The 13,283-nt window shown below is 61.4% G+C and overlaps 7 protein-coding genes across 7 annotated transcripts in view; 3 read left to right on the top strand and 4 right to left on the bottom strand.

The window, feature by feature from the left end:
• Positions 1–367: 367 nt before the first annotated feature.
• SPRG_06544 (hypothetical protein) lies at positions 368–1,406 on the top strand (the record flags this gene model as incomplete). Its single annotated transcript, XM_012345358.1, has 1 exon — positions 368–1,406. Exon 1 carries the CDS (start codon positions 420–422, stop codon positions 1,404–1,406), a length of 987 nt encoding a protein of 328 aa, XP_012200748.1. The 5' UTR covers positions 368–419.
• A 174-nt stretch (positions 1,407–1,580) lies between these two features.
• On the bottom strand, positions 1,581–3,588 carry SPRG_06543 (hypothetical protein). Its single transcript, XM_012345357.1, has one exon. It carries the CDS (start codon positions 3,574–3,576, stop codon positions 1,678–1,680), a length of 1,899 nt encoding a protein of 632 aa, XP_012200747.1. The 5' UTR covers positions 3,577–3,588; the 3' UTR covers positions 1,581–1,677.
• Positions 3,589–3,609: 21 nt separating this feature from the next.
• SPRG_06542 (hypothetical protein) lies at positions 3,610–3,928 on the bottom strand (the record flags this gene model as incomplete). The annotated part of the gene is made up of 2 exons (XM_012345356.1): positions 3,610–3,695; positions 3,733–3,928. 2 exons carry the CDS (start codon positions 3,926–3,928, stop codon positions 3,610–3,612), a joined length of 282 nt encoding a protein of 93 aa, XP_012200746.1.
• Positions 3,929–4,418: 490 nt separating this feature from the next.
• On the bottom strand, positions 4,419–6,590 carry SPRG_06541 (hypothetical protein). The gene has a single exon (XM_012345355.1). The coding sequence runs from the start codon at positions 6,480–6,482 to the stop codon at positions 4,440–4,442; it is 2,043 nt and encodes a 680-aa protein (XP_012200745.1). The 5' UTR covers positions 6,483–6,590; the 3' UTR covers positions 4,419–4,439.
• A 455-nt stretch (positions 6,591–7,045) lies between these two features.
• On the top strand, positions 7,046–8,606 carry SPRG_06540 (hypothetical protein; the record flags this gene model as incomplete). Its single annotated transcript, XM_012345354.1, has 5 exons — positions 7,046–7,654; positions 7,705–8,026; positions 8,084–8,343; positions 8,392–8,457; positions 8,505–8,606. 5 exons carry the CDS (start codon positions 7,046–7,048, stop codon positions 8,604–8,606), a joined length of 1,359 nt encoding a protein of 452 aa, XP_012200744.1.
• A 76-nt stretch (positions 8,607–8,682) lies between these two features.
• Positions 8,683–11,143, bottom strand: SPRG_06539 (hypothetical protein; the record flags this gene model as incomplete). Its single annotated transcript, XM_012345353.1, has 2 exons — positions 8,683–9,054; positions 9,152–11,143. 2 exons carry the CDS (start codon positions 11,141–11,143, stop codon positions 8,683–8,685), a joined length of 2,364 nt encoding a protein of 787 aa, XP_012200743.1.
• A 790-nt stretch (positions 11,144–11,933) lies between these two features.
• SPRG_20151 (hypothetical protein) overlaps positions 11,934–13,283 on the top strand; it is a gene marked incomplete at both ends in the record, with an annotated part of 1,757 nt that continues 407 nt past the window's right edge. The window contains 4 exons of the mRNA XM_012345382.1: positions 11,934–12,028; positions 12,076–12,631; positions 12,679–12,825; positions 12,873–13,205. Of these exons, the coding sequence (XP_012200772.1) occupies positions 11,934–12,028; positions 12,076–12,631; positions 12,679–12,825; positions 12,873–13,205 (1,131 nt within the window). The remainder of the gene's footprint in view (positions 12,029–12,075; positions 12,632–12,678; positions 12,826–12,872; positions 13,206–13,283) is intronic.

Genomic DNA, 13,283 nt, shown 5'->3' with positions numbered 1-13,283 from the left:
CTACGGACCAGAGCTGGTCTTCTCTGACAGCTAGCTACCCGCGAAGATTGCGCAGGTCCGCGAGCAGCTGCGACCTCAGTTGCAAGTGGACGTGGGTGCAGCAGATCTGTTCTATAGTCTTTTTCTATGAACGCGCGTTATCGCTGGTGGCGACACCCTGAGATTCAGTGCCATCTGCTTGCAGCTCAACAATCCTCCAGCACGCTGCGCTTGATAAAACCCACTTGCTGTTTGTATCCAACATCAAGAAATACAATAAATTGACAACGCGAAACTCAAAAATGTTGAAAAATGTGGCACGACGAAGGAAGGGGATGAGCTCTGCCGCCCACGGATGCTTCTCTCAAGTCAGGCGACTGACTAAAACTTCAATCGGCGGACTGACTGAAGCGAGCTCACTTTGCAATTTGCACTTTGCCATGAACATCTACCCCCAGACGACGTACGAGATCGACGCCGGCCGCGCGCTCAACCACGCCGACCTCCAGATCGACAACTGGTGCCACGAGATCAAGTCGGCCTGCGCCGGCATTGGCACCGACGAGAACAAGCTGACCCAAGTCATTGGGTCCAAGTCGGCCGTGCAGCGCCACCTTATCGCGCTTCGCTACCCGGAGCTCCACAAGTCGACGCTCCTCGCCGAGCTCAAGGGCGAGACCTCCGGCGACTACGGCAAGCTGATCCAGCTCCTCGCCCAGCCCATCGAGGAGGCCGAGGCCCAGATCGTCCGTGAGGCCACCAAGGGCGCCGGCACGTCCGAGAAGCTGCTCATCCCCGTGCTCTCGGGCCGCTCCAACGAAGAACTCAACATCCTCAAGAAGGCCTTCTTCAAGAACTACCAGAACGACATGGTCGTCGTCCTCGCCGACGATCTCGGCGGTGACCTCAAGAAGTTCTACCTCTCGGTCGTCAACCAGATGCAGCAGCCGTTCAACCCCGAGATCCACACGCAGGCCAAGGCCGTCGAGGTCGCCGAAATCATCTACAAGGCCGGCGAGGGCAAGTGGGGCACGGACGAAGCGACGTTTTGCAACGCGATCTGCTCGATCCCGCCGCAGTTCATGCCGGCCGTCAACGCCGCGTACGTGGCTAAGCACGGTAACAGCCTCGAGCGTGCGATCGAAAAGGAGTTTGGCGGCAAAGCCGAAGACGCACTCCTCTACCACGTCGGCATGATCCTCCACCCGATCGAGACGATTGCGGCGCAGTTTGAAAAGACGATGAAGGGCTTGGGCACCGACGAGTATGCCCTCGCGTGCGCCATCGTCCGCTACCAGCACCTCCTCCCGCAGGTCAAGCAGGCGTACCAGGCCAAGTACGGCAAGTCGCTCCGTGACCGCATCTACGGCGAGACGTCCGGCGACTTCCGCGCGCTCCTCCTCGCGATTCTCGAGCACTCCAACTAAGGTGTCGACATATATGGTATCTTATTTTGCTTATCGTAAACGCGTGGCGGCTTGAAATGAGCTCAAGTAGATAGACCAGTCCTGCTGTGATCTCTACACGGTAGAGAGGCAAGTAGGTCGGCTGAGTTGGCGGCCTGAAAGACTAACTTTGCAGGTTGACGCATATCCTCTCCGCCGTTAGATGGCGGAGGCGAAGTGGCCAAGAAGCGGATCATTAGCTCGACGCGAGTCCAGGCAACATGATCGTGACGTCATCAGCTCGTAGAGCTCGTCAGTGCAAGTGCCGCAGCGAGAGACGCGTGACGAGATCCCTGGCGACTACTGCGTGGAACGGCAGCAGCTCGAGGTTGGCGCTCGTGTGGCCGTTGCGGTGGATGCGAAAGCAGTAGACGCGCCCGACGTTGCGTCGACAGAGCACGTTGAGCCAGAGCCACGGGTAGTCACGCACGCACACGAGGTACCGGTCGCAGAGTATGAGGTGCCCCAGCAGCCACACACCTGAGGGCGACAGAAACCCGTCGTGGGTTGGGTCGTCGGGAAAGGGCGCGATGATGCCGTACGTCAACGAGAGCAGCTGGACGTCCGACTGCTCAAAGTTCTCGGTCAGCGTGCGCTGCCTCCAGCTCTGATGGCGAAGGAGGCTCGTGTCCTTCAGCGCGGGCCGCCGGCGGGGCGCGACGTCTGCGAAGACTTCTGCCTGCACGCGGCGACGCTGCCGAGTGCTCCACGCCTTGACACACAACATGTACACAACGACGAGAAGCAGCGCCACTAGAAACCACATGAGTTCGGTGAGAAGCAGCGCGACGGGTGTCTCGTCGTTAGCGTGGTACGTCCAGAGCGACATGGCCGCGCCAGGCTCGGACACGATGCTGGCGACGTAGTTGCGCGACAAGAAGGCGTCGCTGGCAGAGACGCACGCGGCGCAGACATGCACGAGCGCTTCTCGGTGGATCAGGCAGACCATGTAAATGGACAGGAGCACGTCAAGGCCGACGCGAAGATGCAGGAGATCGGCAAGACCGACCGCGATGGCCAAGAGGTATGTGGCGCCGTCCGAGCGCACCATCGCATCCAGCACAAAGCCGTCGTCGAGGCGCAGTCGGGCGTTTCCGTGCTTGAGGCAGTACTCCAAGACGTGCCAACCATGGTTGGCTACGGTGGCGAGCAAGAGGAGCACCGCGCGCAGCTGGATGCGCCATTGGATGGCCGGGTACAAGTCGGGGATCCAAAGTGTCCCGTCTTGCTTGTACAGGTTGAATGCAATCACGCTTGACACGAGCATGTGGAGGATGAGGAGAACCGAGACGCCCAAGCCCAAGAGGCATCGCCCCCACGCGTAGCAGTCGACGGAGAAGGGCACTTCGAGGTACTCGGTGTAAGTCAAGAAGGCGTCGCCATCGACCGGTGTCGACCAGTTGTAATAGAAGTAGTTGCCTTGGGTCTTGGGCGTCTCGCGAAAGACGCCGGACGTGCCGTAGGCCAAGAGCGCTTCGCCGGTCCGCAGCACCGTCACGTCCCACGCGGCGAGGGCCGGTGCGTTCACCTTCACTTCGTCAAACGGACCGACGTTAAATGGAAACTCGAGCCGCAAGAGGTGATGGTAGCTGTCGCCGACGTGGATGGTCGCAAAGCCGCACACCGTGTCGATATGCTTGGCCGACCGCCGGACGTTGAGTGTTTGGAGGATGATGGTCGACACGACATAGGACAACTTGTCCACGAGGTAGACCTTGAGCGCGGTCGTGTCGTTCCATCGAATGCCGTCGTAGTGGCAGTCGACCACGACCGACGTCGTGGCCGCGTCAAAGGGCGCGTGCCAGCTGCGATGCTCGCCCAGCAGATGCGAGAGCAGTCGCGTCAGATAGGCGTGGCTGTACATCGTCGACGGGATGTCGCAGTGGCAGTTGTCCTCGAAGACTCGGATGGTCCGCCCGCCGTCGGTCGAGTTGAGGTAGGCAAACGTCGGTAGCACTTGTACGGGAGGCTGCTTGAGGAACAACGCAATGAGCGGGCTCGTGTAGACGGCGCTGACAGAGCTATCGCCGGCGACGCCGACAAGCGACGCGTTCGTTGCGAGCGACCCGGAGATCTCGATGTAGAGCAAGAGGCAGGCGGCAGCGCAGCACGAGAGCCGACGCGCGCCGACATAGACCTCCCGCCACGCCATCGGCGCCGAGTCCCATTCCGTTATACAACAGGGCTAGGGCAAGAGATATAGTATATTTAGATGGTTTAGCTCGAGTGTTCCAAGATCGAGAGAAGGAGCTTGCGGTAGTCGCCGGACGTCTCGCCGTGGATGCGGTCGCGGAGCGACTTGCCGTACTTGGGTAGCGAAGCGAGATGAGGTAGCGCTCGCCGGCGGTCTTGGCGCCGAGAATGTCGTTGAGCTTGTTCTCGTCCGTGCCAAAGCCGGCGCAGGCGGCCTTGATCTCGTGGCACCAGTTGTCGACGATGGGGCTCGTGTGGTTGAGCGCGCGGCCGGCGTCGACCTCGTACGTCTGCTGCGGGTAGATGTTCATGCTGCTGGACCAATAAGAAAATGACGCCACTAAGAAAAGGGCGCTGCTTGGCCGCGCAATCGGTCACACCCATGATTGAATGTCGGCATTTTATGTGGGATACAAACACCAAGTATAAGAGTAGAATTTATTCGAAAGGGCAAAGTGCACTTTTGGGTTGTTGAGGAGTGTGTGTCGTAGTATACAAACATCAAGAGAAAAATATTCAGCACCGCGCAATGACGTGGCCGCCTGACAACGACCGAGCAAGGGAACAATCCCCCACAGGAAGGTTCTGGAACCCTTGCAATTTGTGCACACGGATCCGTTTGCCCCTGGAGCTGGCGTATGACTCGCCACACTTTACTACACTTTAATACACGCAAGGAACTACAGCTTACTCGTCCTAGTCCATACGCTCGAGTATTCCCTTCAACGAGGCGGTACGGCTGGTGGCAACCAGTGCTGCAGTATGATTGGTGCGCCGATAAAATAGGCGTCGGTGATTGGTGCGTCGAATAATTTGCCTGTCTCATCGCAGGCGGTACAGCGCGAGGTTGGCGATCGAAGCAACGGGCAGAGCGTCGGGGGCGAGGAGCACCTTGTCCACGGCAACGGCCGAGCGCTTGTACGGAAAGGCGTACACGCGGAAGAGTCGTCGGCCGCAAATGGCGTTGCACACGACCAGCGGGTAGTCGTGGATGTCGAGGATGAAGCGGTCGCCGAGGAGGACGTAGCCGAGGAGCCAGACGCTGGACGGCGACACAAAGTGCGTGTTGCCAATGAGGTGGTACTCGTCGAGGGGTGCGACGAGGCCGTACGTCTCGCAGAGCTTTTGCCGCACGCGCGGCTCGAACCCGGCGCGGCAGACGTCGTCGCCCGAGAAGCTCCGGCGCGAGAGTAGTTTGGACGCGACCAGCGTACTGGGCACCACGCGCGCGCAGTACAGGTCCGAGAAGCGCCGCCCGCCTCGATGGTTGGCGCTGTCGTTGTCGTCGAGGCAGAGCAGCGTGAGGTGGTGCATGCGTCGCCACGTTCGCCACGACCGCGTCTTCCTGTCGTACATGTTGCGCAGTTTTTCAACGACAGCGTACAGCACACAGACAAGGCACGCGAGGAGCCACCACGTCATTTGCGTCAACAGGAGCGTGAGATTCGTCTCGCGATTCTCGTGCCACGTCCAGAGGTCCATCCCATCACCATGGACCTCGAGGATGTTGGCGAGGTAGTTGGCCTTCACATAGGCGTTGGTTGCCTCCAGCGCAAGGCCGTGAGTTGCCACAATATCGTCGCTCAGCTGGTAGCAGATGACGCAAATGCTGACGGCGACCTCGAGACGCAGGCGGATGCGCATGGCGTTGGCCAGTGTGATCACGAGCCCGAGGTACACCATGAGGGCGTCCGCACGGATGATGTCGGTCAACACAAAGCTGTTGGTCCAGCCTTCGCGGGCGTCGGCCGTGCACAGCGCGTACTCGTAGAGGTGCCAGCCATTCGTGCACGCGAGGACGAGAAGGCAGAGAAGCGCGCGCAGTTGAATCCGAAACTGAACGCAGGGAAAGACGTCGGGCACCCACGTGGCACCGTGGGCGCTGTGCATGCGCAGGGCCACGAGGAGAGCGACGCCGCCGTTGACGGCGAGCGTGAGCGTGATGCCCATGCCGAGAAGAAGACGCACCCAGCCATACGCGTCCTTGGAGACGTCCGTCGTCAGGTAATGGATCACCTGCATAAACTCGATCGGGTTGACCGGAAAGTTCCATGTCACGTAGCCAAAGCTGGCTTGGGTATCGATGGACGACCGGTAGATGCCATCCGTACCTGCGACGGACACGGGCTCATTGGTCGGCGCCAACGTGCCTGTCCACTTGCCCTCGACCGTCCGATCGTGCAGCGTCAGGAGGTAGAACGACGGCAGCACATACGGAAAGTCGAGGCCAACGGTGTGGATGTAGGACGCCTCCTGCGGTGTCCCAAGGTCCGGGAGCGCCACGGCCGAGAGGTCGACCGTCGAGAATGTCGCCAAGCCGCACGCAGACGAAAGTCGCTTGGTTGGGCGGGTGATGTGGACCGTCTGGAGAAAGAGGGTCGTGAGTTGCGTCGCCGTCGGATTGACAAAGTGCAATTTGAGCGCGGTGGTGTCTTGGACCATCCGGCCCGCGTACGCGCAGTCGACGAGAATCGTAGACATCAAGAGCTCCGAGAGCGACGGCGCGGCGAGCGCAATGCGCGGCAACAGCCTATTGAGGTACCTTGGCGCGTAAATGCGATCGCCAGGTAACATGGTGTGGCACGCATGCGGGCTCGTTGTGACTGAGCCGTCAGGCGCAGAGTCCAAGTAGAGCTGGCCGGTCGCCGGTGGTATCCAAGGGCTGCTGAGGAGGCTCGCGACCCATGGCCCAATGAGCGGGCTATGGTACGTCGACGCGACGTGCGTGGGGTTGGTCGCACCGAGGAGATTGGCTTTGACCGCTTCCGAGCCCGTCCACTCGATGTAGAAGACGGCGATGGCCGCGACGCAGGACAGCACTCGATGGAGCCGGACGCTCCAGAGGAGGCGCGTCCTGGTTGCCATCCGAGTGTAAAAATGGACCGCTTGCGCGTACTTTCTGGTGCTGACGTTACCGACAAGTCTTGGCTATATTTGAACATGACGCTGGTCATAGCGACACCCAGAGCGACACCAGTGACAGAAGAAGAGGTCCCACGCATGGTACATGGACCAACGCGACCACCAAGTGCTCGATGGGCGATAATTGCGCTGCGAAGATAGAAGTAGGTTGCACACCGGACGCAGCATCATCACCTACTGCGGCGTCGTTCGTAGACAGTCCACAATGGCTCGAGGCGTTTCCAACAGTCGCGTCCTGTCTAGCAAGGCTTTACGACGCTCCTGCGCAGGCCACTCACTGATGCCAACTTGGCTTTTTTCTCCAGCCGTTGAGTGCCTAGTCCTGGGCTCGACACTGGTGCGTTGAGAAGCTACGCATCCAGCATCAAGAAGGTAGCACACAGGTTTGGGGAGAAACTTTCTATCCCAAGCGGTATGGGAGCGCGGTTTCGGTTGCGTGCGATTAGCCTGCTGGCCGACCACGCCCAGTTAAGTACGCGCTCTGTGGTTGGCGCGGTCACAGCACGATGGACCGCGGCGACTGGGAAGCTGCGCTCGCCGACGGTGGTCACTTGGACTTTATGGGCGACGCGTCCTCGCTCCTGCTGCGCCAGTCACCGTCGGCGAAGGCGCCGCCGCTCGTGCCATCGCCGCTGTCACCGCTGCCCAGCCTCTCGCTCGACGACCTCTTGCCGTCGGGGCTGCCGAGCCCCAGCGTCTCGCCCGGACTGGCGGCGATCCTGCCCGGCGACGTCAATCTGTTTCCAACCCCGCCGGTCGCAACCTTGCCGCCACCTGCGTCGCCCGTCGTTGTCGCGCCGCAGTGCATTGACCTGCGCATCGTCAAGGAGAACGGCGTGCTTGGCTTTGGCGTCGTGCCCCGGCGCGGCATGGGCGGCGTCCAAGTCTCGACGCTGCAGCCCGCGTCCAGCGCCGACCGCGCCGGTCTCCGCATCGACGACTGCCTCCTCCGCATTGGCGTCAACGACGTGGGCTCGATGGCGCTCAACGACGTGGTCGAGCAGCTCAAAGCCGTGCGGCCGGGCGAGGCGATCATGCTGCGCGTGTACCGCCCGACGGCGCCGCCGACCAAGAAGCCGCGGCTCATGGCGCCCGAGACCGCGCTCAAGAAGCAAGTCGACGCGGCCACCAAGGACTTGGCGACGGCGATCGCCGAAAAAACAAGATCTCGGAGCGCAACACGGCGCTGCGCAAGCGCGTGCAGGAAGTGGTCATCAAGGCCGACGAGACCGTCTTGCGCGTCACCAAAGAGAAGGACGCAGTCATCGCGCGCCTCACGCAGGAGAAGGCTGACGCGGCGCAGGCGCTCGCGGCGCTGCAAGCGCAGATGCGCATCGAAGCCCGGACGCTTTTCGACGCCAATGCCAACGCGGAAATCAAAGCCCAGCTCGACGCCGCCGTGCTCAAGGTCGCCGACCTCGAAGACGCCGAGCGAAAGCGGCTGGCTGCCAAGAAACACTACCTGTCGGTGCAAGGCGCGTTGGCCGGTATGACGACACTCCGCCTCATGCAGGAGAACAGGACAGTAGCGATGCAAACTGTAGGCAAGCTCGTGGCCGAGCTCGAGACAAGGGTCGTCGAGCAGCTTCAGATCGCCCTCGCCGGCATGGCAGCGGCCCGCGCCGCGACCAAGTCGAATGCATTTCACGCCGCCACGCTGCCGCCGACGCTGACGATCGCGGTCGAGCTCTGCCGACCTGCCGCCGTGCTCCAGCTCTTGGATGTGACCTCAGTGTATGACGTGTTTGGGTTCCCAGTGCTGACACCGCTGCGACTCACGTGGCCTGCCGCCCGCGCCCACGCTGTAAGTGCTGTCATCACCGAAAGCGAATTGCATCATCGATATACGTAGGTGTTTGGCCAGCGACTGGTATATGAAGAGCGGACAGGCGTCCACCTCGTTGCATCGGGACCAGTCGTAGGTCGCTTGGCTGCCGCCGCTGCTTCCTGACGCTGCACGTGTAGGAGACCAAGTTTGACCCGACGACCGAGCTTCTCGAGATGACGTGGAAGTGGTCCGAACACAGCGTGCTGCGCGAGATTGGGCGGTCGATCCGGCTGGCATAGACGCAGGGTGTCGTAGGGTAGGAGTACAGCTAGGAAGAAGATAAACGCACGAGATAAAACCAACGAGTGCCATTGATCACGCATCGTCCTTGGCGGCCCGGGAGAGCTCGTGACAGACGTACTCGAGCTTGCCGCATATGGCTTCCATCTCCTTCGCGCTCTGCACTGCCCAGGCGCTAAAGTCTTCGAGTTCGGCTAGCTGCGCCTTGAAGCGCTTGTGCTCGGCCTTCCAGCGCACCGTCTTTTGGTGGAGCTGCACTGCGCACTTGGCCATGCCAATGCACTCGTCCTGGATCGCCTGCTGGTTCGCCATGACGGGCGCCATCGCCGTATCGACCTGCAGCCCGAGGTGCTGCTCCAGGAGCAGCATGCTCATCTGAAGGCCCTTGGTCGCCTCGGCGCGCTGCTTCTGCTGCTGGGCGAGGAGCGACTCGGCCTCTGCGGCGAACTCTCCGAGCATCGTTCACGACAATCCTCTACTGCGTATCCGGATACAATCCGGTTATTGGCAGATCCTCGCCAGGTTGCCGAAGCGGCTCGGGAACGTTGGGTCGCGGAGCGTCGAGGCGGAGCTCCAAGAGGTGCCACCAGCGACGGACGTCGACCAGCTCGAGGCCGCAATTGCATGCGTGCAGGTGGTAGCCGTAGACGCGGGCGACGGGTCGTCCGCAGAGAACGTTGAGCGCCAGCCAGCCCACGTCGTGGATCGACACCACGTACGAGCGCCGCAGCAGGACGTAGCCATGGCTCCATAGCTCGGACGGCGAGAGCTCGCCGCCTCTCCGGTCGGTAATCGGGGCGACGAGGCCAGCTAGATGACGGGCAGCGCTCGGAACCGCCGCCTCGAGCACCGTCGCCCACGTCAACGACGACGGTGGCACGCTCGCAAAGTGCGGTCCGCGCCTCGAGGTGCCCGTCTCGTGGCTGCCTTCGTGGACGCGAGAGAGCGCAGGTACGATGCTCGCCCGCTTGATCGCGATGGCGGGCGCCAAACTCGCGGTCCTCGACGATGGCTCGTCGACGACGCCATTGATGTTGCTGCTGCGGCATTGCTCGTAGAGCCGCTGCGCTGCAATGTAGCAGCACCCAACCACAAGGGCGACGAGAAACCACGCGTAGCTCGCGACGAGAAGTGGCGTTGGCGTCGTTGGGTACGGATGCATCGTCCAGAGCGTCATGCTGGTGGGCGGCCCGACAACCTGGACGTTGGCCAAGTAGTTGGCGCGGAGCAAGGCGGTGGCGGCCACTCGCTCGAGGTTGACGGCGACCGAGAGCTCCGCTTGGCGCAAAAAGCATACGACGAAGAGGAGAACGGCCACGTGGAGGTGGAGGCGGGCGTGGACGAGGGAGGCGACGGCGTCGAGAAGACTGAGGTAGACGACCAAGAGGTCTCCAAAGACCATGTCGGGCAGGACGAACGTCGCACTCCATCCCTGCTGGGCATTGCCAGTCGCGATCGCATACTCGAGGAGCTCCCAGCCATTGTCGGCTGCACTAATGCAGAGCCAGAGAAGGGTGTACTGGCGCGCCTGCAGGATCACGCATGCGTAGATGTCGGGTATCCAGACCGAGCGGTGCGCGCGGTAGCGGCGCCACGCAATGACGGCCGAGAGGCCCCAGTACCAGACCAGTTGGAGGCCAAAGGTTGCCGACAAGAGACACCGCGCCCACGCGAACGACTTGTCGATGGCGTGGCCGACCTGCGTGTACTGAATGGCTTGGATAAAGTCGACGGGGCTCCCTGGAAGGAGCCAGACATACGAGTTTGTATTGGCTTGCACGGTAGGCGACACGCGGTAGATGCCCTCGGAGCCAGCAACGACGAGGCGCTCGCCCGTCGCAAGGACCGTGGCCGCCCAGCTCCCCACATAGGACGGTGTCGGGTCGAGCAGCACCTCTTGGAAACTGCTACTGGCTTCGTACGGAAACCCTAGACTCACAAACGACCGGTACGACGAGGTGTGGACTTCCTCAAGTGACGCCAACGGCGTTGAAAGCACCGTTGCCATAGCGCACGACGTCTGCCACGGGGCCTTGGGGCGGCGAAGGCCCATCGTCTGCACGTAGACCGTCGTGACGGTGTGCGCGTCGACGGCATAGACCTTGAAGGCCGTCGTGTCGCCGAGGACACGACCCGTGAACGAACAGTCGACGACCAGATACTGTGTGGCAGCGGACGGCAGAATGCTGGCGACGAGTGGCAGGGCCACCGAGGCATTGTAGAGCAGGTCCGAGTCCTCGAGGAACGGCACGCAGCTGTCGGTGCGGACTGTGTACGGCGCTCCTTCCGCGCCTTCGTCAAGGTAGAGTATCGACGCTTGAGGCAGGCGGGCTGTGCTGTTGGCGGCCGTGTCAAGAAGAAAAGCCAGGACGAGCCCGCTCGTGTAGATGTTGGCGAGCTTGGGCGCTTCGAAGGCACCGAGTCGGACGGCGTTGCAAGCAGCAGCGTTGCGCAACACCGACACGGCGACGTAGAGCGCAGCGGCAAGCGCCAAGCATCGGTGGGCGGTCCCGACGACCCGGGGCCACGATGGCATCCAGCTAAATATACCCCGCCAACGGCCAGGCCATTGAAGGTGCCACGTCATTGGACATAAAAAGGGCGACGAACGTGATGGTTTTTATGACGTTTCATTCGTTGTTGAATTTTTAATTTGGCCAATCAATGACTGTGCGACCTGCCAGTCGACTCGGCACGGCGATGCGGGCGTGGCCAAATTCGCGATCAAAATGAAATGATCCAAACTTGGCACAGAGATAGAACACACTTCGTAGAGTTTAACACGGTACGTCACGTCGGCGTTTGATGCGTACAGCCTGCGCTGTCGCTCAAGACATTCATTATGGCAAATGCCACATGTAGCCATATTTAGCCATATTTACTGCTTCCAGCCCGTCAACTCCAGATCATTTGACGTCAGGCGTTCGTGATTGAGCCAGCGATGTATTCCCTTGTATAGTTTTTGCTGCCTTTCACTTGTCTGGTATCCAGACCATGTTCACCCGCATTGCCTCGGTCTTGGTTTATTGGCGGGGTCTCATCGCTGCTTGCTCCGGGAAGGTACAGCTCGAGTGCGTCTACCTTGCAGCGTCGAGCTGATAGCCATTTCATCCTCTCTTTGCACGTCGTTCTCGTCGAAGCCTTGGCATCGGATGCTGGACGCCCCGTGCTGCTAGCATGCATCGCACGTCGTTGTCGTTGTGGGCGTTGGCGAACCGACCGTAGCACGACGCCACGTCATCGGTCCTCTTACGTTCGCCGCACCTTTATGAGAAGCGCACTTTAGAGGCGGCGAAAGACCAAGATTTGCGAATTGGAAACGAGCGATGGGCGTGCAAGAAGTCTTCGGGAACAGCGACTGGGACGCCAAGCACCGCGCCGCCGGCGGGAAGCTCGTCGTCGCCGACTTCACGGCCTCCTGGTATGGCTAGCTTCGCCTGCATGACGAGGCCTCATGCACTAGCGCAGGTGCGGTCCGTGCCAGATGATCAAGCCTCGCTTCCATGCAATGGCCGACCAGTACACGGACGTCGTCTTCCTCGAGGTCAATGAAGCGAACAACGAAGACTTGATCCACAGCATTGGCATCCGCGGCTTCCCGACGTTCCACTTTTACATCAACAAGCAAAAGGTCGACGAAATGGTCGGCGCCGACCCAAACACACTGCAGTCCAAGATCGAGCAGTGGCGTGCGTCCGCCGGCCCCAACCCGTTCGCGTCGGAGGGCGTCTCGCTCGGAGGTGGCGGTGCCGCCCTCGACCCGCGCGAAGCTCGTCTGCGCAAGTTCAACCAGGTCGACTTGCTGCCGACAACGCCTGCACCTGTCGCCGCCCCGACGCCTGTCGCTGCGCCAATCGCTGCGTCGGCGGCCTTGACCGCAGAGCAGCAAGCTGAAGACGCCGAGCTCGCGCAAGCTCTCGCGCTCTCGCAGCAAGAGCTTTCCCAGGCCCAGGCCAACGTCGACGAGAGCGGTGCGCCTGCCGAGATGGCGCTGCCCCCGGTCAACGAAGCCTTCCTCGCACAGGTATGTCTTGTCGTGTCTTGCGTTGGTGTCTCATGAAGCATGTTTAGCTCGTCGAAATGGGCTTCCCGGAGCTCCGCGCGCGCAAGGCGCTGCTGGCGACGAACGATGGCAACCTCGACCAGTGCATCAACTGGATCGACGAGCACCAGGACGACGCCGACATTGACGCGCCGATCCAGTTTATCGACATGGCGGTACTACCATACTTGGCTCTTCTCTTTCTCATGGCACGCATATCTAGCACCACAAGCGAACGCTGACCGCGGACGAGAAGGCGGCCAAGGTCGAGGAGCTGAAGCAGCGCATCGAGCTCAAGCGCAAGGAGCGCGAAGAGGCCGCGAAGAAGGACGACGTGGCGCGGGAGATTGCGCGGCGCAACATGGGCAAAGAGGCGAACGCGGCCAAGGAGGAGTACGAAGCGATCCAGATGCGTCTGCTGCGCGAAAAGCAGCGCAAGGAGAAGCTCGACGCCAAGCTCGAGCGCGAGCGGCTTCTGAAGCAGCTCGAGATGGACAAGGCCGAGCGCCGCGCCCACGGCGGCGTGCTCAAGAAGGCGGCCTTTGAGAGCGACGTGGTCATGGCCGCGCCGGCGCCGTCGCCGCCAAGTCGTCGTCGTCGTCGGGGAGAGCCGACCTCACGCCGTCGGAGCAGA

Source organism: Saprolegnia parasitica (assembly GCF_000151545.1).
Source record: "Saprolegnia parasitica CBS 223.65 unplaced genomic scaffold supercont2.22, whole genome shotgun sequence".
Lineage (NCBI taxonomy): Eukaryota > Oomycota > Saprolegniomycetes > Saprolegniales > Saprolegniaceae > Saprolegnia > Saprolegnia parasitica.
This window is presented reverse-complemented; position numbering and strand designations above follow the sequence as displayed.

Coding starts and splice junctions, on each gene's coding strand:
- SPRG_06543 (XM_012345357.1), bottom strand. CDS start 3,576: ATGGCGTGGCGGGAGGTCTATGTCGGCGCGCGTCGGCTCTCGTGCTGC.
- SPRG_06541 (XM_012345355.1), bottom strand. CDS start 6,482: ATGGCAACCAGGACGCGCCTCCTCTGGAGCGTCCGGCTCCATCGAGTG.